The 22,559-nt window shown below is 45.4% G+C and overlaps 1 protein-coding gene across 1 annotated transcript; it reads left to right on the top strand.

The window, feature by feature from the left end:
• The first annotated feature begins 700 nt into the window (after positions 1 to 700).
• Positions 701 to 20,059, top strand: cdh24a (cadherin 24, type 2a). Its single transcript, XM_030083630.1, has 13 exons — positions 701 to 1,018; positions 8,543 to 8,837; positions 10,840 to 10,959; positions 11,355 to 11,522; positions 14,360 to 14,541; positions 15,235 to 15,491; positions 15,586 to 15,722; positions 15,917 to 16,038; positions 17,026 to 17,143; positions 17,226 to 17,534; positions 17,682 to 17,874; positions 18,021 to 18,420; positions 20,030 to 20,059. Exons 1-13 carry the CDS (start codon positions 701 to 703, stop codon positions 20,057 to 20,059), a joined length of 2,649 nt encoding a protein of 882 aa, XP_029939490.1.
• The last annotated feature ends 2,500 nt before the right edge of the window (positions 20,060 to 22,559 follow it).

Genomic DNA, 22,559 nt, shown 5'->3' with positions numbered 1-22,559 from the left:
GTTCAGCAAACATTTATCGAGAAATTGCTCTCAAAATATCCTTCTCATTTTAAGATAATGAGTAAGATGTTGGCAGCGGTTTCCCTTTTTTTTTTTTTTTCCATGTCATTCCACTTTTTTGTATCATTAGGCACTTGTTTCCCATTTTAATGAGTACAATCAAGATCACACTAATTCTGTCTTCTGTCAGGTGGTCCTGCGCAGCATGAGCACTGCCTGGGAATATGTGAGAGGGGAAGGCAGGATGAAGGCGTGCTCCGACCAGGGGACGGCAGAGACCCAAGACGGCGCCGGGAGGAGACACACTCTTAATAAACCATCGTAAAATTCTGCGTTCGATCATCTGTTTGTCCAGAGTTGCTTCAGGCGAACCAACCTGACAGCGTCAGCAATGGCCGCACACGTGGTGCTTCTCCTCCTTTTATTCTGCAAAGGGCAGAGGAACGGCTTTTCAGGCACTGCCGCCGCGGAGGATCGGAATTTGCAACAAGTTTTACCTCGACCCGAGTCCTTGGACAACTTTTTTGAGGGCGTCGAAGATTTGGAAAAACAAGTTCAAGACGCAAAAGGTGATGCAAGAACTCTGTCGAATGCGGCGCTTCAACGCGATGACAGAACACCTAATGATATTGACTTTAAGAGCAACGTGACAAAACAGCCTGACAGCCTGAAACTCCCCGAACTGCCTGCCAAATCCACGATGCCTGAACATAGCCCTGAACCGGCTGCGAACCGCGAGGAAAGCAGCCGTTTGCCTAATGAAGAGGCTGAAGGTGTAATTAACGGCCGCGGTCCGGAGCCGAGCCCAGAGCGGGAATGGGCTCTCAGGCCTGACTCCTCTTTGAAGACAGGCGCCGGTGACGTCCCGCTCCGGAGGACGCACGGCCACTTCCAGGGGGTCGGAGAGTCCGACCCGCCGCCAGCGCCACCTCGCTCCCGGCACCGCCGGAGCTGGCTCTGGAACCAGTTCTTCGTGATCGAGGAGTACAGGGGGCCGGAGCCGGTGCTCATTGGACGGGTAAGCTGTTGTCGCAAACTGCTCAGCCTGCATGTGTGAACCACTTCCATGAGGGTGAAATGGGGCTTTTTGGGGACGACTGAATGTTCTGTGAGCATAAACATGTTTAGGGATAAAGTGCAGTCACGCTCTGAATAATTCACTTAGAGCAAATAGATACTCACCCCTGTATTTACATGTTTGACATGATCCACATGAGTGTAGACTTGCAGCCTTTTCGCCTAATTTCACTTATCGGCTCTATAATCCCGGCAGTGTTTGGAAATCACCCCTCATCTTCAACGTTTCCGCTCCCTGAGCTCTCAGGTCTGCCTCAACGCTAACACCCAGAACAATCAGACACCGGCATTAGACTCGACGGTCTATAAACTTCTTTGTCCCTGCTCGCTGCTCTACAGTGACACTCAAAATACTTTATCTGCTTTAGCGTTGGAAAGCCGTGTTTGACATCAAGGTAAAGCCTTGAAAAGATTTCAAATGTAGTGCAGGCTTAAGGTAGCGTTCAGTCTTTAAATATATTTTTTTTCTTCGGTGGCTGAAATACGTTTTATTGCTCACCTTGTCCTCAAGATTGCAATATGACTTCTGTGTGTGTGTGTGTGTGTGTGTGTGTGTGTGTGTGTGTGTGTGCATGTGCGTGTGTGTGTGTAAACTGCCTGCTTATCCAAGCTGAAGATCAATAGTTGCCTCACATAACCCCATTAACTCGAACCATTTCTTGGATCTGTCAAGTGAGGTTACCCCACTAAGAGATGGGGGTGAAGTCAGAGGCCGCTTTCATCTCGGTTTCCAACAGCCAAGATAGTCGAGTTTCCAGGATAACGAGGAAGAGTAGATCACAGTGTTCAATCAGTGTTAAACTCAACTACCTGTGATAAGCAAACGGAGCAAAATCATTAAAAGACAAAACAGTCCTGTCAAGTGAAGGAAGTTCATCGCATCAGTCAGTGGCTTTTCGCCTTTGTGCGTTGTTTGATATGAACTGTCATGTGAAGGTATTTAGAGGTCGGTAAACAAATCAGTGATAATAAATCCAGCTGAACAAATGAATCAATTAACTTAAAAAAAAAAGATCTTTACACATGACTACAGTTTTTTCAGATTTTCGTCGTGCAATGAACGTATGATGACAGGTTTTTTTTTTTCTTCCTGTCGTTGGCTTTAATAAACATCAGACTGCGACTGGTTTCAGCTCCTCAAAAAGTATCGCCATCCCGGTGAAGGCGGAGACTCAGGTCATCACCAAGAGTCTGGAGATCCTTCAGTGGAAAAAAAAATGTGGGTAGATTACTCTGCAATCAGCCATCAGTGATGGAGCAGTATAGTCCTGATAAGGTATCTGTGTCTGGCTGAAGCTGTGAATCAGTCACTTCTCAAAGGAAAGTTCTAGCTGTGTAAAGCAAAGCCGATCACATCTCTTTAGCATGCTGTGTGCGTATGAAAACACACACTAATTCCCTCCAGATATGATCCAATATTCATCCTGAATGCTAGTCTTGGTAGAGCTAAATTGTTGGTATTGAATAACTTCAAAAACTGCCTGAACTGATTGATTTTGTTCCACTTTAATATCAGTAGTTAATAGTGGCTGCATTCAAACCTCGCAAAGCTAAATTTACTGTGTCCCAGGGGTAATTTCATGTCCTCCCTGAGAAGATTTTTTTTAATGACTCATCCTTCCTAACCTACTATTAATTTCCATTAGTACAAAGCAAAATGCAATATTCAATACAGAGTAATGACTATTCATACACAAATTAACTTACTGGCTACTGAACTTACAAAATGTAAAAATGAATCTATGCTACCTCAGTTTCTCCAACTAGCAAATTATAGATTGGTAAATAAATCTGACAAGTGATAGAGTAAGACACACACACACGTGTATTAACAGCCAATGTCAAATCACTATTTAACCTGTGTGTTATTGGATTGTGTGAGGAAGCAGAGAAGAAGACCAGACGTGCCGCCACCGCCACCGTCTCACCATTGATTTTACTTTTCAGATTGACAGTGAGATTCGAACGTTTTAATCTTATCCTTGAGCAAGAAACATGCAAAACCAAAGTCATTGTGTCTGAAATAAAAAAAAATAAAAAATCTTCTGTCAATGAAAGCCAGATGGAAAGTTGAGAAAAAGATGGATATATGATGCATGGACAGACGCTGAAGAAACCATAAACAGCAACAGATGCAAACATCAGATTTGTGTAAAGCCGGGTTCTGCTCGCCTGTGAACTGCCTGGAGTCTGCCTGATAAACCGTTCTGAATTTCCATCCAGTTGAAATTGCAGACATCCCCACTGTATGTCAGCTGTCACGCATAAGCTGGAGAAACTCTTTATCCATGAATCGTCTTCATTGTAGTTTAAGTCTTTTAGTAATAAAAATGCACACTTTCTGTATTTTTTATTCTTTCCATTCTGCAGCTTTTGAAATGCTAAAAATGTTAAAATATTTACAATATGTTCATGCTTTGTTTGGTCAATTTTTTTTTTATTTTTTTTTAAGTGTTGTTTAAGTCCGTTTTAATGGCTCACCTCCTTGGAAATTTCATTTAATTTTCTGCTGCATATGGATTATTTCTTAAACTGATCTCAGTCAGAATGAATTCAAAACAGCAGACATACAGGTTGTCGTGTGGCGATCAGAGCCACTCAGAAAGGAAATAAACTTCAGCTTCTTCCTCTTAGTTTTTTTTTTTCTACACAGCTTTTTGGCGCATTGCCACCTGTTGTGCACTTTGGCTTCACCTCATTAAAAAATGTCTTTACAGAGTCAAAATTAACCAACACTTCAGTGCAGCGCATGCCAAATTTCGTGTCAGATTTACAGTGTAATCACAATTTATATATTTAACACGTTTGTAAATCAATGTCAGACCAACTTTTTGAATATTTAATCAGAATATTTACTGCGTGCGAAAGTTATTTAGCAACATCAACGAGAAAGATCGCTGGCATACTGCGAAAATAAAAAGGCAAAATGCACTCTGCTGACAGTTACTGGCATAATCACGATAAATGGGACTCTGCTCTGCTCAATTTTCCGTTTGTATCCTGCTTCTGTGCCGCGATGATGAGAAGTAGTGTCATGTCCAAAAGCTTTAGAGGTGCTGTTATGAAAAAAAAGCCACCTCTAAAATACAACAAGGTAATTGCAAAAAGTGCTAAAACCTTTGATTGAGCAGTTCATTACGCTATTAGCACGTTTCACAGTCGTTTGGATTGTCGAGGCAAAGGGAAGTGTGTGAAGGCTGGAAACACAGGACCTGGAACCAGCTTCAGGCTGAACAGTGCTGCTTTCAGCTCATAACGCTCCTGTTGAAACAAACTGTTCACAGTGCAAAACTTCCTAAAAGCAGCAGTAAAGCACAGTTTAAAGCAACTCGTCCCGCTGCACGCAGCCATGTTTCAAGATGAATCCGTGGGTCTGGAAGTTGCGGGCAGATCCTCACAGCTCACGAATCAAAGGTTTGAGCCACCTGGAACGCAGCATCGACACCAAACACTAAAAACGGAAATTCTTGGGCCAAACCTGAGGACAGAGCCACAGGACGAGTCCGGCCAACTCGCAATGAAATATGGCGCAGGAAAATCACAACACACATTTGTCATTTTAGAAGGAAACATGCTAGCCGGTGTCTGAAAACAGGGTTTGAGGTGAAGGACACAATAGGAAAAGACGAACGTTTCAAAAGTGGCCAAGTGTGTGACTTGACCGCGAACCCTCAGAGATTTAATCTGTCACTACAGAAAGCAACCTGCTCTCTTCTCGAATACAGCTCAGTGAAATAATATCAGAAAGCAGCAGCACACAGGTGCAGGAAGCTTCCAGCTGAATAAAAAAAAAAGAAGAAATGTTTGGAAACTGTCATTGCTGCTAAAGCTTCTGCAACCGAGCAAGAGTGAGGAGTGCCAGTAACTGTTCAAAGAGTCATTTTTATATACATGTTTTATTTTTTCATTCCGCTAAAATGTCCTTGGTTTTTAGAAACTTTGACACTGCTATTAAATATCACTTCAACACACTATTATTTCATTTCTATTAATTTGTACAACCGGTAATTACAAGTTAGAGGTTCCAGTAATTCTGAACAGCACCATACCAATTACCCCCCCCCCCTTCCCCTTTTTTTTTTCTTACTAGAAGATAAATTATTCACTTGCTTAAATTTACAGACACAGTTCATGCAAAGTGTAGCTGTTTATAAAGGAAGTACTCAACACTGATTGATTTTAATGCCTTAGATGAGTAGCTTGACTCATCAAGTGTGTCAGCTAGTGAAGCAGAATTTATCTGGCAGAATTACCAAAACTGTAAACTAATTATGTGTGGGTGTTCGTTGCCCTCTTGCTTTTCCCCGGCGCTCTGCTTCTCCCCCCGCCGTATACAGGATGGTAGATGTGCTGCAACTGGAGGCAGAGTCGGCATGGGAGCTGCTCAATAGATGGGTTCAGCATTGATATTTTGATGCGTGCATGCCTTTTAGTCACATCTGAGGATTTAGAGTGTCAAGTGAGGTAAATGAACCCAAACATGTCATGCTACAGCTCGATGCAAACTTTGGCTTCTCTGAGCTTGCGTGATAAATGTGCAAGAGAAGTCTGCCTGCTGGAACATAATCGACTGCAATCTAAAGGTTTTTAGATACAGTCTGTTGTCTGGGAGCAACATCTTCTTGCTAATCTTTGTGGACTGAATAATTGTTTCCAAATACGGCTTCTCTCAACTCATCTGGCAGAATGCTCTGTGTAGTTCCACAGTGCAATTTCAATTTTTTTTCCCCCCTTTTTTTTTTTTTCTCCCCAATATTGTACAGCCTGAGCAGCCATAGAAAAACCTCCTACCTTTAATTTTCTGGACTTCTGGTCCAGAGAATCATCCGAACAGAAAACAGCTAATTCTGCTTCAGTTATTCATGTAAATTTGACCCCTTGGGCCAGTTTTTTCTCACTACAAACACTCAGTCTCACCACCAGCCGATGATAATAGCATCACTTGATAGCTATCAAACCACACACATACATCCGGTGCCACCCAAACATCTAGATTTATCTAAATCGATTGAGCTAAAGCAGTTGCTTCCTGCGCTTGTCCAAGCGGCACAGATGTAATTGCAGTGTTTAGCGATAGCTAGCCCACTCGCCGTGTCACATACTTGAGTTTTCACAGCAACCTGCAGTGGCTGTCGGTGTGGCAACACGGGGGGAAAAAAAAGTGTCAGAGATGATTTAATCCACAGCACACCTGAACCATTCAATCCCAGGGGTTTACTTGTAGCATTTCACACTCAGGCACTCCACTCTAATGCAGCTGCTGGCAGCTACGGTGTACTCAGAGTAGGATTATATCAGCTGTAACGCTAATAGGGAGTGCTGCCAGCCACTTTGTAGCGAGCAGTATACTTTATAGTGACAGTCTAGATTGGATTCTTACCAGTGCGGTATACACCTCATAAATGTTTAATCTTCCTCTCTGGTTGTTATTGATACAGTCAGGGAGGGGTGTTAAAGCAATCAGTACACACACGAGACTGCTCATTCTTCTGCATACACAGTGTTCACGTGGATATTCGTGCAATAAACCATCCCTGCGTGGTGACGGGGTTCCAGAACGAGGGCCTCCTCTCAGGGGCCGCTCACGCCGTCTGCCAGAAATACAGGAACACAGGGATGAACATGTCAAACTCACGGAAGGTGCAACTTTTGAAGGTTTGAGGTGAGCCATCAACACCAGTTGAAATCACAGGAGCGTCACCCTTTAAGAGGAATGGAAGGAGAGGATTTGGCTGCCACAAGGAAAAGCGGCGTGACGCAGATACAGACCTGGAGGTGTATGTAGCGCACGAGTGAGAGGAGGGGAAAATTGAGATTACAGAGTGGGAGAGAAAGTGACAAAGGGATTGGAAGAGACAGTCTCCTCTTCTTCTTGCTTTGTTTGTACGAGGTGGATAAATTTCCTCCCCACCGAGAGAGTGTTTTTCCATGCTGACTGAAGCACAGCAGGACTGAGCCAGCAATTAGACAGTGAGGAGAGGAGGTCTGGATGGAACGGAGCGCGAGAAGTGGAGGGGAGGGCGGGGGAGAGGTGAGGAGCGGGGGGAGAAAGGTAGGCACAGTCTCTGACAAAGATGTCTCTCGCAGTGAAGTGTGGGATCAAAATCAAAGCTGGCTTTAAAGGAAGAAAGCAAGGAGAGGGTGCAAGTGTAGAGGATGAATAAAAATACCCTGAGTCCCTTATCTAGCAATTTGTAGGGTCTACTATCATGAGTTTCTATAATCCCCAACTTCATCCTCCCAACACATACACGAAACACACACACACACACACACACAATGTACGCTAATCTTATATTTTCTCCTGCTCTCTGCGTGCATGCTGTGCGGAGTGTGTCAGCTGCACTTGTGCGAACATATGTTGTTGAGATGCACTGCCGAACGCTGCGTTTTACAGTCACTTTTCAAGCGTGCATCTGTCTTGGGCACACAAACGATTTAACTAATTCAACGTTTATCATTACGCGGGCAATAAAAAGCGCGCTTATAGGCGCAAGAAGTGTTCAGGAAATGAATGGACCTTGCAGAGTAAAATCACTTGAAACTGCGCCGCACGTTTGCAAACAGATATTGTTGCAGCTGCATGTTTTGAAAGTCAAGGTTTTGGTTCTCATCAGTGTCTGAGGTCTGCCACAGAGGTTGTGAGTAAGCCTCGTGGATTATGAGCATGTGCAGATGCGCCTTAAGGATAGAGAGATGTGAAGGTTCCTGGTCAGAAAGCTCAGTGTGATGAAGGCTGAGTAATCTCTTTAGCTTTCTATTTCTGTGTGTTTGGCCTTTTACCTATCTAGCTTGCACTAATATCCTCACTGCCATTAAATACTAAACCAGTATTCTGCACCAGAGAGCAAAAGAGATACTCTGAGTAAGAGAGAGTGAGGGAGAGAGAGGGAGAGGGAGAAGGGGCGACTCAGAAATGTGAGCAGATGGGCATTCTGTGTAACCGCGGTAACTTGATGGGAAAAGAGAGAAATAAGGAGTGGAAGAAGAGGGGGTTTAAAAGGTACAGGCGAGTCGGGCAGATGGACTTGCAAGACGAGCAAAGGAAGGAGGGAAGGGACAGATGGATGGAGGAGACGGAGAGATTTGCGGTCGGATGCTGCCCGCGTTAGCAGAATGCACCCGCGAACGTACATGTATGACATTTGCAAGGCCACCGTCTGCATTCATGTGGATTTGCCCTCAACAAAGCCCCCAATGGCAGTGTTTGGTCCATTGAGTTAATTAGCTGTATGCATCAGTACCCATCCCGGTCCCGTATGCATCTTCCACACCTGGTGCCAGTCATTTCAGATTCACTGAGCACATCCCGTCTTAACATAAATCACCCCATTTCACACAGTCAGGTTGGCAGCCGTCGCCAGACAAATAGCAGAGTGTTAATGAGCGATACCTGCATCGGCTCTGAAAAGTGCCGCCGCCTGAAGGTGTTGCGGCGTCTCACTCCCCCGTTTGATTCTTGCAGCTGCACACAGACATGGACCGAGGCGACGGACACACTAAGTACATGCTGGAGGGCGAGGGCGTGGGCTCTGTGTTTGTCATTGACAGCAACACGGGCAACATACATGTCACCAAGTCCCTGGACCGAGAGGAAAAAGACCAGTACCGTCTCATCGCGACAGCCACCGACCGGGAGACTGGCCGTGCCCTGGAGCCCTCGTCGGAGTTTATCATCAGAGTGCAGGACATCAATGACAACCCGCCTGTCTTCCCCAATGAACCCTATGTTGCTATGGTGCCGGAGATGGCCAACATAGGTAAAGACGACTTGAAAGCAGCACTCCATCCATAATGTCACGAGAGGCAAATGTTGTGTGGCGAGCAGAGCTGAGCTTCACTCGGCTTGAATTCATGCCTTTTCCAATAGATTTTTTGGGAAGACAAGTTTCACTGCCAGCAAAATAAACATGAACTGTGTGGCTCAGATAGAGCTCTCACCATCCCTGAAATAAAAGATCCCCTGATCGTTTGCTGCAGTTTTGAGGAAAAAAGTGACTGGAAAGGGAAAATTGTTGATTTGCTAACACGATTTTGAAGAAATACACTTTTGAACCCTTTTAAAACAACGCCTGCAAAACACTATGGACTGACACAGTTTAGTATGTGTTAATCAAATGTAGCAATGATTGGAGGCTTCTGAGGGAAGGGAAGCAAAGTTTTCAGAAAATGAGAGATCATCGCTGCAAAAGTTAGAAACTGAACCTGATGTAGACGACAGGATATTAATCCTAATAAACCCTAAACACAGCGAAATACTAACCACAGGAGACAATTGCTTTTATTTCGAACACAACCTGGATCAGAAGGTCTTTTGTATTAAACAGTGGTCAGAAATTACAGATAACAAATATCTTAGTTAAATCAACAACTGTGATACTCCAATGTAGTATTTCTGTTTAAAAAGAAACGTGTCTTCTGAGAATAACTGTTTTTTATTCCACATTTCTCTCAAAGTATCACATCGATTGATTCTTTTTGTTGAATAAATAATGTTTCTTCTGGTTATTTCCAAGCACATCACCTATAATAACAGGCACCGTTTCAAAGAGGATCAAAAATGTCCAAATAAATCAGCGTTTTATGTGCTCGAGCTCTTCCAAATGCATCAGTGGAGAAATAAACACTTAGCGTTACTCTCTGCACTCCAATAAGACATCCAGCTGTATGCTGGCGGGTGTGACGCACAGCCGTGGAAATATGAATTCACGATGGATTAAAATAAACAAGCGAAAATCTCAACACAATGAAACACAGCCAACTTTATTTTTTCAAATGTTTCTATTTGACTATATATGTGTAAGTTTTAATTCATGTGTTTGAGTTTGCACCTGCAATGCGCATATTAATTAGTTTATTTTCAATTAGGGTTCCCAGTTTTCCCATTTTATAAAGAGCATGCATGTTATCCATGGCCACTCTACTGCGATAATGTGATATAAGCAGGGAAGACGTTCAGACAGCCTTCCCATTGTGAACATAAACATGCACATATTAGCAGCTTCATCAGGATCATTTTTAACACCCACGGCAGCCGACAGCTACGTTTAGTACGCTAGCATGCTAATCTTTGGCAGTTAGCAAACCAAGGTAATTAGCAATATAATTTGTTTTGTAAGCGTTTGCCTGCAAAACCGACAGCCGTGCAGTCATTAGATAAAAAGTGAGCAGATCACAGGACCGTGGGGATTTGTCCTCGGAATGTCCACAGCAGTGGGTGGACACCCCTTCCGGTGGTTTTACCACGAGGATTAAAGTTATGAACCCGACTGAGAGGCCGACAAACGGCCTATAAGTTTTCTGATACCAAAAAAATGAACCACAGCCTATTTCTCCAGCAACTTCCCAGCCGTCTGCTCACAACTCCGACTGTCCTAGAAACAATCATATTTTTGCCAAGACGTGGCTAAACACACTGCCTCTGGCACAACTTCAAGGAGCGCAATTGTACTATATCGTAACTGGGTGTTTAGCCACATTTGTTTCTCAGGGAGGCGTCTCAGAGAACAGTCTGTGCCGACAGATAGACAGCAGAGAACTGGATTATCCTTTTAATCCTACATGTTTCAGTATCTGATATTGAAAGGGTAGATTTAGGATAAGTCTTCATTGATCCCCGTGGTTTAAACTCAGGCTTTGCATCAGCAGAGGAAGAGCTGGTTCGTATTCAGGATCAGGTCTCGCCGTTAGACGGCTCATGAACTCTGCGCCCGCTTCAGCTTGCAGGAGGCCCCTCGTCCTCACGTCTCCCGCGTTTTACAGGCACGTCCATAATCCAAGTCACGGCCAGAGACGCTGACGACCCGACATATGGAAACAGCGCGCGGCTGGTGTACGCCATAACTCAGGGCCAGGACTTTTTCTCTGTGGACCCTCAGACAGGTCTGTTCATCCTCTCTTTACACCGGGTGCCACACATCCAGTTTTTAAAGCTGCTTCATAAAGTGCCTCGACAGCCGATGATTACTCTTCACATAGTTAATCCCAGCGGTGCTCTCAGATATCATATGTTGTATCCTTTGCTGCCATATGCCCAGCGTGGAAAAACCAACATTAGCAACCACCAGCGTTTTATATGATCTGCTGGAAAACAGAAGCGGCCTGGAGTCATATGCTTTGCAGCGCCCTAATTCTAAAATGTATGCATCTGAGTCGCTTTGATGGTAATGTCGAGAGACGCCGTGTCACTGCGAAATCTGTTGCCTTTGTGATTTTTTTTTTCTCCTTTCTTTTTCTTTTTTGTCCCCTCCGTGTCCCCGTCTCTCCTCTCCCACCAGGCGTCCTGCGGACGGCCGTACCTGACATGGACAGAGAGACACAGGACGAGTATCTGGTCGTCCTCCAGGCCAAAGACATGGGGGGACATCTGGGAGGGCTGTCGGGCACCACGACTGTCACCGTGAGGCTGAGCGACGTCAACGACAACCCGCCTCACTTCAGGAGGAGTAAGCATTAGGCCTTATCAGATCAACACTTAACTGTTGGCTGCTTTCGAGTCCTGCGGAGTTTGTGTGTGAGCACGTCTGTGAGCGAGTGAAGATTAAAATGATGAAACGTCTTGTAATGGCACTGGTGACAGCAGTCTGATTTTTTCTTTTTTTTTTTTTTTTGCCTCCTTTGGGTCCCCAGCTGACTTGACAGGTTTGAGATAAGATATAAGCTCTGAAGTAGATAAACATCCTGTCAATCTATGATCCTTCTTTTATTTCATGCGCTCCTCCTAATCATTGTTTTTAACATCCATGGCAATAACATAACCTTTGGCGAGACGACAGACATTAACGTTGATATAAATGCTGCCATTAGGTCCCCGCTGTTCAAATGGACTGCGCCTTGACGTAGAAGAGTGAAAGATCATGTCCGCTTTTTCTTATCCGAGCTTTTCCCTGTTCCATGCTATTAATATTTCATGTTAAAGTTCAGTGCTTTCTGCTTCAATAGACAGTAAAATCACTGCAGAATGTGTCTAACACTTTGAGACATATACTGCATTTCTCTGTATACTTCCTCTTTTCTGTTCACTTTTTCCCCCCTTCTTCCTCCCTGCTTTTTCTTCTCCCTGACAGTCTCTGTTTACTGCCATTCATCTTAATGTTTAAAGCCCCCTTCCCTCATGTTGATGCATTGGGCTGCAATACAATGTTTTATAGAAGCTATTTAATATTTCCAAATGCCAGCAGTGTGTTATTTATTTACCGATATCTGACTATATCGCGCTTCCTACCCCCACCTCATTGCAGGTCATTATTTTCACTTTGACAATAATGCCACAATTCAGGCAAACGGCTCATTTAGTATGCTCTTTGAAAGCCAGGGGTGTGATTTTTAAACGTTCTTCATTATGTGGAAGATTTGAAGAATTAACAATCAGCGAGGTAGCGCTGATTAAAGCAAAGGCTTTTCTCCGAATTTGCTGTTTGCTGCTACGCGGCATCGTAATGCAGAAGTCATCAGAGAGGTGCCAAGGAAACGACACGACCTGCCACAGATCACTGGCTGCCTTTTTCATGCCTGCTTAGTGGACAGACTTGTAATCCCAGCTAAACAATAACAGAGGAACAGATTAATTTACCAAGGCTGTAACTCCCGCTCTAATAAATACAACAAATTAATAAGCTGAATGAGACAGATAATTATCTGTTAATTTGAAGCTTTGCAGAGTTTTATTTACTGTGTGTTTTGCGACGGCAGTGATAGGATTAGGATTTGTAAGATGTTCTGTCAAGAGCACTGAAGCTTGGAAGGATCCTCATGTGCTTCTTCTCTGAGGGTCTGGTATCACCTGAGAATATTTTATAAAATGCCGTCGGTTTCATAGCATGTAACCATTAAATGCATAATCTGCTGAAAATCCCCAGGGGAAAATGTGGATTCACATCAATTCCAGCGCTAAAGAGATGCAGCACAAGCGCCGCACCTCGAGGTGATGTGCTGCCGCCGGTCTGTGAGCTGCAGCATGTAAAAGGCTCTCTGTGTGAATCATTTGGTCTTTACACGACTCAACACGAGTTCCTTCAGCCCAACACGTTCACCTGGGAAATTTACTGCTGTTGTTTAAATCAGCTTTAAATGCATGCCTGTACAAACAGCCAAGGGTTCACAGCTCGGCTAGTTTTCCTCTTAAGGAGTTGTAGACTGATGCAAATTAGGTCTTTGAAGAACCGAGAGATGCTTCCAAAGTGGAAACTTAGTGGTGATGATATATTGATGTGACTGTGTTGTATTGTAACTTAGCAATCGTGGTAAAATTCAGGTGTTTCAACCTGCAGCTCATTAAGAATTTATCAAACTGGTAAAAGTGTGAAGAAAGAGATTGTTGTGTTGTTCTTGCTCTCAACCATCCTGCAGATACCCTTGGAGATGCTAACGACCAGGAAAAAATGGCATCCTGGTGGCATTTTCTTGAAATAGTGCTTTGGAGATATTTGGTGTTCATAAACAAGGTGAAAGTTTTGTGGAAGACTGCCTGAAAAGATCAATAAGTTCACTTTTCATCTCTGAAGCCCCACGAATGTCTCCGCAAACTTCAGTGGAAATCTATAAAATAATTAGAGATGTTTTATCCTTGATGAAATCAGGAAAACCCAAAATACAACTTCTTTTATCAGCAGTGTGTCTGTAAAATGGAAGAAAATATTGAAAATTGTTCATAACAAGTTCAAAGAGGCCAGCATGACGTCTCAAAATGGCTTGTTTTAGTCTGGCCAAGACTTCAAAACCTACAACTGAATTACTAATCATCTGGGCTCTGAATAAGAGAAGACGTCTAAGATGAACCACATGTATCCGAAATGACTACTGAGGGTTTGAAGTGTGTGCATCCATTAAGCTCATCAGCAGCATAGGATTTAATAGCGGGCCTAATGACAGTGAGGAGCTTCAAAACTTTGAGCCTTTTGAGCACAAAACTTCCTCTGTTACAATTTTTCCGCTGCGGCTCAGCGAGGAGAAATTCTGAAGTCCCACAAAGAGTGAATTCCATACTAAAATCACTGTGGCTTTAGAAGATACTCCCCTCATATGAAATGATATTAGCGTTAGCCGGACTTCAGAATTTATTTCTCCACAGAGGGCCGCGGCTGTCGAGTCCCATTTCTCACTCGAGCGAAGCAATGAGGAAAGACATTATGGACAAGTGTGGGAACCACAACAGTATAAGGGGCTGTGAAGAAAAAACGCACACGAATGAGTGCGGGAAAGAAATGTAGCCGCCGTCTGACACAGCATTAAGTCAAAACTGCTCATTCTTCCTCAGACACTGACCGTCTTTGCACTCTTGTAGGCGCGTGGTCGTTCTCCGTCTCGGAGCTGGCAGCGCCGGGCGTGGAGGTGGGCCGTCTGACGGCCACCGATGACGATCTGGGAGAAAACGCGCAGCTGGAGTTCAACATCATGGACGGGGAAGAGGCCGAGATATTCAACGTGACGGGGAGGGACCGAGAGGCCGTCATCGTGCTGAACAAGGTGAGTCCGCCGCACGCGTGTCCGTCGGTGTGTGATCATCAGAGAAAGAGGCTTTATAGCAGCGTGGGTCCTCAGATAAATGTGGGCGGTTGTCTTTAAAAGTGGCAAAGCAAAGTCTGTAATGTACGACATCTCAGGCAATCAAAGGAAATCGCTTCGGTTTGACGGTACATAGTAGCTTTTTCCTGAGAATTAAAATGCGGCAGATCTCCGCTCAGAAACCTTCTGCCGCTCGGACTCCTCAGGCTCCATACAATGGGCAGTTAATGAGTAACAGTGAACTAATAATCAGCCGGGGAAAAACCAGAGCTGGTGTGAAGCGAGTGGGTCATGTTAAATGCAGCCAGCGTGAAGCTGCCTCTTTACTTCTCGGGGTTTTAACAGCATTGGGCATTTAAAGATAATTATTGTACTGTGGACCCTTAAATTAAGAGGTTGCGGAGAGCGAGTCGGCTGAGGAGAGAGGCTGGTGATTAATTGCCAAAAAATTTATTAGGAGCCGGATTTAAAAGAAAGTAAAGAATGGAGGACGTGAGTTATGGAGGTAAAGAGAAGTGAGAAAAGTATCTTAAATGAATTATGAATTATTGTATTCGGGTAGAAATAGGCGGCATATACATATTAATCATATATGAAAGGCTTTTAATAAAGTATAGCCCCTGGACCGTGACCGCTCTGTTCTTTGCCCCGCAGCTCCTGGATTACGAAACCCGCAATTCTTACACCTTCTCCGTGGAAGTATCTAACCCCATCGTGGACGCCCGCTACCTGAGGCGAGGCCCCTTCAAAGACCAGGCCACCGTTCGGATCATGGTCCTGAATGCCGACGAGCCGCCACGGTTCTCTCAGCTCATGTACCACTTAGACGTGTCGGAAAACTGCCCCCCGATCTGCACCGTGGGCCGGGTGCACGCCGTCGACCCCGACACCGGACAGAGCAGCAACATCAGGTGGTGATTGCTCCATCGCTCAGTCGTTCTCTCTGGGCTCGCCGCGCTGTCCGCTTCCTTCCTCTTCTTGATAGAGCTCATTTCTGTATCTCAGGTACTCCATCGATCCCCAGTCAGACCCCGAGGCCCTGTTCCGCATTGGCTCTGACACGGGCTTTATCAGCACTGTGATGGAGCTGGACCGTGAGCAGGAGCAGTGGCATAATATCACCGTCATTGCCACACAGAGGGGTACGTCGGCCCCCTCCGTCGGCCCCCTCCGTCGGCCCCCTCCGTCAGCCTGCCTCTGTCCTTGGGCGCTTTGAGCAGCGGAGCTCACCAAAGTCATATTTCACTGAAAGCAGCCGGGAATACGAAGTGTGGAGTGAAAATGATAGCAATTCAGTAATAATTTCAACATTAGTGTCGGTGTCTTTTTCTTTCAGACAACCCTAATCTTGTGTCAAGGGTTGTGGTTGCTATAGAGACACTGGACCAGAATGACAATGCACCGGAGCTGGACAGGCAGTACACAACATCTGTGTGTGACTCCAGCGCCCCCGGCCAGGTCTGTTGCTGTTTGGTTTTTGATATTGCATTTAACTTGAGACTGCTTTCGGTTTCCGTCTCTTCTGCCTCTTTTGTGATTTTTTTTTTGCTCTTTTTTTTATTTCATAAACGTAGGCGGTTCACTGCGTTCGTATTGTTAACTTGAAAGACTGGGAAAAATGAAAAATTTGAAGGAGACCAACATTAGAAAATAGAGTAGGAGAGTAAATGTGGCACCTGTATTTGAACGTTCACGAGAAACGTCCAGAAAACAGTGTAAAACTGAATATGTAGAAAGCAAAAAAATCTTTCCTGGGGCTCAATTTTTAGTATCTAATATTAACAAAACGTCACAACAGATGCGTTTCGACGGCAAATGTGTAATCACAATAAAAGTCTTGTGTTCGATTTTATGGTTGCTGTGGTAACGGCAAGTCCAAGAGTCATTCAGTTTAGAAAAAGGTCGGTCAGCAATGATTGCAGACGCGATTCTTTAAAAAATCCCATACAATTGATAAATGAGAGGTCAGTTCTGGTTTCCTGTGATTGCTTCAACATTTAAGTCAAATGCTTCCTTTTATAATTAGCACAAAAAAATAGAACTGATTTGTATGGATGCTTTCAAGTTGGAAAAAAAAAGCACTCTCGGTGTCTGAAGCTTATTGTCAGACACTTCTGAAATGCCAGGCAGCAAACAGAAAACAGAAAGTTCAAACTAGTGGTCAGACACAGTGCTTGCCGACCACACAGTAAAACTAATGCAACATTAATAATTGAAATCCAGGAGACATCGCATGCTATGTACTGTGTGTTAGATTCTTGTGAATGCATTTTCAATTGAAAAAAAAAAAAAAAACATAAATACTAACAAAAAGCATCATATGAGGTAGTTATTTCCCTTTGAGTGATGCTTTCATTTGAACAGAAACATGTAGTGATGAAAAACCTTGTTTTTGAGATCTGTGGTTCATCACTATAAGAAGATCGTCCTGTTATGTTTCTACAGGTGATCCAGGTTCTTCGAGCCGTCGACAAAGACCAGGGAGGACAGGAGACCCCGGTGCACTTCAGCATCCCCCCGGAGTCCGGCTCCGCCCTCAACCTGACCATCAGGGAAACAGGAGGTCGTTTCCCGGCGGCCGGCCTTACCGGTGCGTGTGCGGCGGCCGTGCTTGACGTGTGGCCTTTTGTCTGCCCTGTCGGCAGGTGTGACGGCCAGCCTGGTGCTGCAGTCGACTCTGGAGCCCCTGCCCGGGTTCTCCTCGTCCCTGCTCACCCTGTACGTCCCGGTCGTGCTGCGCGACGGCGCCTCGGGTCTGACCAACACGGGCACGGTCACAGTGACCATTTGTCCCTGCCTGCACGGCGGCATGCAGACCGAGGACCGGGGCAGACAGCGGGACCGCAGGTGGGAGAGACACGCCGTCTGCCTGCCTGTGCCCTCCGCCTCCCCGTCTCTCATATTCAGCCTGGTCACCTTGCTGGCGATGCTGGCGTGCGTCACAACTCTGCTGGGTAGGTTGTCAGAGTTCTCCCGAGTCTGTGAAGTACCCTAAGTACGTTGTTGGTGACTTTTTGAAAGATGCTGAGCAGTTGTGTCAGGCGGCTTCTGCAGCATCTAAAGAGTATGTGGTCATGTGTCTCCTTTTTTGTGCCCTTTAGTCGTGTGTGCACTCTCGCTGTCATTGCGCCATCAAAAACGAGACTCCCACTCACCCTTCGAGGAAGATGATGTCAGGGAGAACATCATATCCTACGATGATGAGGGGGGAGGGGAAGCGGACACCGCCGCTTTCGACATTGCAGCGCTGCAGAGCATGCACAGAATACAGCACATGCACAACGGCAGGAACATGTGAGCTCTTCCTAAAAATAAAAATAAATTAATATATTAGAAAAAAAAAAAATGCAAAGTTTATCCTTGTGGTGGTGGCTTGTAGGAATGCGTGTGGATGTTTGTGTGTAGCCATGTGCCTCTCTGACATTTATCTCTTGGCACAGATGGTACACCCAGCAGAATCTGCCACGGGCCAGGACCTACAGCTGGAGTCGTCACCCGCGCCCCGGCCTGGACCCTCAGCAGCGGCCGGGCTCGGCTCCGCTCTACGGTCGCGTCTGCTACGGCATCCACACGCTGCCTGTGCTCAGAGATTATCCGACCGGGCCGCTGGAGGCAGGGCTGCAGCTAACTCAGTTGACCCACGGGCTGGCAGGAGGTCATGTGGGCAATTCCCTCGTCATCCAGAACCAGAGCACCTTTGAGCCTCTGCTGCGCTCTCCTGAGATGAGCCCTGGTGGTTTCGAGGCAGAGAGCACGCTGGCAAAGAGCAAATCTACAGACAGAAATGAAGGCAGTGAAGCAAACGCAGCTGGTGCAATGGAGAATCAAGACCAGGCCAAGGTCAGGCTACTGTTGGAAAAAAACAGAACAGAAAACAGCAAAAAGAGAGATGTAGCTGCTGAAGCCAACGCAAGCAACTGTGAATTTGTGTTGTGTGTGTTATTTGCAGTATGTGCCGAATGCTAAGGGTTTATTTGAGGACAGTTGCACTCATATATCCAAAAAGCGCATAATAAAAAGACCTAGCCCACCTCAGATATGACTTTTCAAAACAGACTCTTTTCCCTTTAATAGTCATTTTCTAGTCCGGCTTCATTACCCATGTGTCTTTAGCCAACAAGAGCTGAATGTGCGCAAAAACCCTTGGATAAGTCTCCAGATCGTTTATGAACTAAGATCTGTGGTGAATTAGAATCTCACTGTTCCAACAGACTGGAGACCCGAGCTCATCCAAGTCACGTGAATTACTCACCGTGCTCCATTTGAAGGCTCAAACAGATTCATCAGCTCGTTCTTTGAAGAAAACATGACTCATCGTCCACTGATTTCGAGCTTATCCTTTTCCTTCTCTTCCACTGAGTGGGTGCATCTTTTATTCCTTTGTAGAAACTGAAAGAAGCCGAAGATCTAAGATCCGCCACATTAATTCCAACACAAATATTACACTGTCTGTGGGACCGCTCCACAGAAAAGGCAGAAACAAACAACCAACAGGTTACTCCATACTGTGATTTGGTTGAAAACTGCACCTTGAACCCAAAAAATAAGCATTTGTGATCAAACTGCATCTTCATATTTTTCTTGGGGGGGGGCAAGCCCCCCTGATGTGTAAACACCTTTAAATATTTACTGAGCTCAAAACACAACACTTATTTGTTGGTAAATATTTGTATGGAAAACAAGAACTTTCCTCTAGTTTTGGGTCGCCCACAAGAAGAAAGACCTCAGAAAAAACATTAAATTGAACAGAACACAGGAAAAACAAAAGATCTTCCAGATGTATCTGTGACAATCGGGAGACTCGACGTCTGAGCCAGCTCGGGAGCCAGGACGGCGCTCGTTAGCAGCAATAACTGCCAGAATCCTTCTCCTGGCGGACGCGCAGCAGTGTCTGATCTGGATCCGGTTCCTCTGGTAGCTCTGAGCGGAGCTGCTGGTGTGTCTGTGGAAGGAGTGGACGTCAGTCCAGGTCCCGCTGAGGCAGCGCCCACAGATGGAGCGTGACGGACCCACACACCGTCGTCTGCCATGCTTCTGTCTGCTCTAACATCTGGAAAACGTTTTGGTTATATGACGGTTTCACAGGCAGGGAGCAGAGACTGTACATGAAACATCTTCATAAAAATCTTTTGAAAATTAATGAATCAGTATTTATACTGTTTATGGCGGGGAGCCGTGCTTTCAAGTGTTTGGAGGAGGTAAACCAGAGAAATATTCATTGAATCTGACAAATCTCATCGAAGCTGATTCATACAGAGAGCCAGTGTGAGTCCATGTTGATATTTTTCTATTTAAAATCGTTGTTTGAAATCCTCTCAGCTTACATGTGGCTGTATTCACCTGTGTGTGGCTGCACAGCGATGTGCTGGATCATAATACTCTTGTAGGTGGGAATATAGACTGTGTGAGTGTGAGAGATTTGGGAGCTATCTCTTTGTCTTTCCTGTAGTCAGCTCGGATCAGCCCCAGCCTCCCATGATACTCAGAATACACTGGCCCATGTTTTCATGGGCCGCCTCATCGATATCGATAATAATAGTTATTATTCATCATAATAGCACATTTTTATTTTTAAGGGTCGTTTAAGAAGTCCCAAGTCACTTTACATCCTTAAAATGCTAAATGACAACTAAAAACTTGTGCAAAAAAACTATCAACATTTGAAATAAAGCAAAACACTGCTGTTCCTGTACAACATAGCAGCTGATTCAGTGGAAATCAGTGCAGTGTAGTCAAACTCACTGTCATACCCGTTTATGAACAACATGTTTCACATAAAATAAGCTTTAAAATCAGAGTGTCAATAAAGATGGAAATTATAGTTGAGCGGGTGTAACATTTTTCTTCTATTACATACCATAGAATTCAATATATTTTTGCAGACATTGCAATAATATTTGTATATCTCATGTTCAAAATCTACAAAAGAGATACATGTGTTCAAAAGTGCAAAGTCCTGGTGGGTAAAGAAAAGCTGAAAAGAATTATATATACTTAAACATGTAGCTGAAAGGATGTACACTCTTTCAGTTTCTTCTCAACTTCAAATATTTTGCGGCATTAAAATAATGAATGATCTTTTCAGTCGTTAAAATTGCTGTGTCTCTTTGTTCTTGTCTGCATTTGCCTTTGCCTTTGCGAGTCTTTTGTAACGCTGATATTTCTCTACTTTTCCCGTTTTTTCCAGATGAAGCCGGCGGAAGCGGAGGCGGCGGCGGCGGACGTCGCTGCGGATCTGGCTTGCTCTGACCCAAATGAGACTTCGTGCCAGAGTCACACCAGCTTCTCATCAACCCAACAAGAAGGCCGACCGGGCTCCTCGCAGACTCAGATCAGCACTGGAGCCACCAGCTGCACCCTGGATGACGTCGACACGGACTCCTCCATACCCTCCGTTTCAGAGCGAAATTATTCCAGCAGCGGTCAGATCGGCTGCGGAAACCCTCCCGTTTACCTGAAGGGAGACGCGTACAGCATCGTGGGCTCCCTGAACCCGCACAGCAGAGGGACGTGTCTGAACGGGACGAGCGGCGGCGGGCTGTTCCCGGCGGGAGTGCCGCTCCTGAACATGTGCAGACTCCAGAGAAGGGATTTGACCTCGCAGTCGTTGCCCTTACCTGGGGGGATGCTCGACGGCGGCGGCGGATGGGCGTGCGGGGCGGAGCCGGTCGCGGCGAACGTGGGCAACCCGCAGCCCCTCCGCATGGAGGAACTCCTGAACATCCGCCTGGACCAGGTCACCTTCGACCTGTCGCAGCCGCCCTACGACTCGCTGCAGACTTACGAGTTCGAGGGCCGCGACTCGAGGGCCGAGTCGCTGAGCTCGCTGGAGAGCGACGGGGAGAAGGACAACGGGAGGGTGGTGGGGGGGATGGAGGAGCTGAACCAGAAGTTTCAGCGGCTGGTGGAGATCATCCGGGAGAGGGAGCGGGAGAAGAAGGGAGACGGAGGGCCGACACCTGCCGCCGGGGGAGGTGGCACTGCCGAGAGTACCTTCTCTGAAACGCATAAACAAAGTGACGACAAAGGACAGGAGCGGCAGAGATGGGATTTCTAGACTGCAATGAAAGGAGAGCTTCAGAGAGGAGAGCTCTCCCGACAGTGATGGATTTTAAACTCGGCAGGGGTGACAGTGCTGGAGGTCCGTGACAGAAACCGTCCCGCCGTTCCCCTTGCCACAGGAAATCCAGAAAGCTGACAGAATAGTGAAGATTTGTGGTGCAATCAGTGCACGGCATATAGTTTTCACCTCCACTGTGTTTAGAAAATGCATATGGAACTTGTCACTTTTCACACTGGTCTTGTAACTGACATTAATAATGCACTCGGGCTTTCAAAGTTAAACTAGTGAAAAATTTATTTCCTTTTTTTTTTTTTTTTTTTTTTGAAATATTGATTCCAAGCCCTGAAAGCTGCATTGTTAGAAAATAGGCCTCATGAAATATTGACTGGCATTGTGATATTTAATATTGATAGTTTAATAGGGGCACCCTCGCTAGAAAATCCCCGGAATTTGAATACATTTGCATTGGACTTGGAGAGTTTTGAATCCCACACACACAGGCGTCACACTGCTGCGTGTTCGCCGAGTCTCCCCGACGAGTACGGCGATGCGCGTTCACCCCCCGTAGCTCTGTAGACAGGAGCACCAGCCGTGCAAATAGTGACCGATAGTGGTAGAGAACTCTGCTCACTATTGCAATTTGCACACTCTGAACATTGACCAGACTCTCACTGTCAAAGACTTGTGTACTGTTGTGAAAGTACAGTAAAGAAAAAAAAGTCCATATGTAGATAAACATCACCTTCAGCTTCAGTGGTTATTGCTCGTGTGTGATTGAAATCAATGCGTGCTAAGTGAAACGTTTGATATTTGGAAACTCTTGCAGACGAACGCTTGAGCACAACACCCCACCCCCCCCCCTTTAATTTCACCCACGCAAGATTATTTATATTTCCCCCTTTGTGTTTGCTCGTCT

Source organism: Salarias fasciatus, chromosome 23, assembly GCF_902148845.1.
Source record: "Salarias fasciatus chromosome 23, fSalaFa1.1, whole genome shotgun sequence".
Classification (NCBI taxonomy): Eukaryota; Metazoa; Chordata; class Actinopteri; order Blenniiformes; family Blenniidae; genus Salarias; species Salarias fasciatus.
This window is presented reverse-complemented; position numbering and strand designations above follow the sequence as displayed.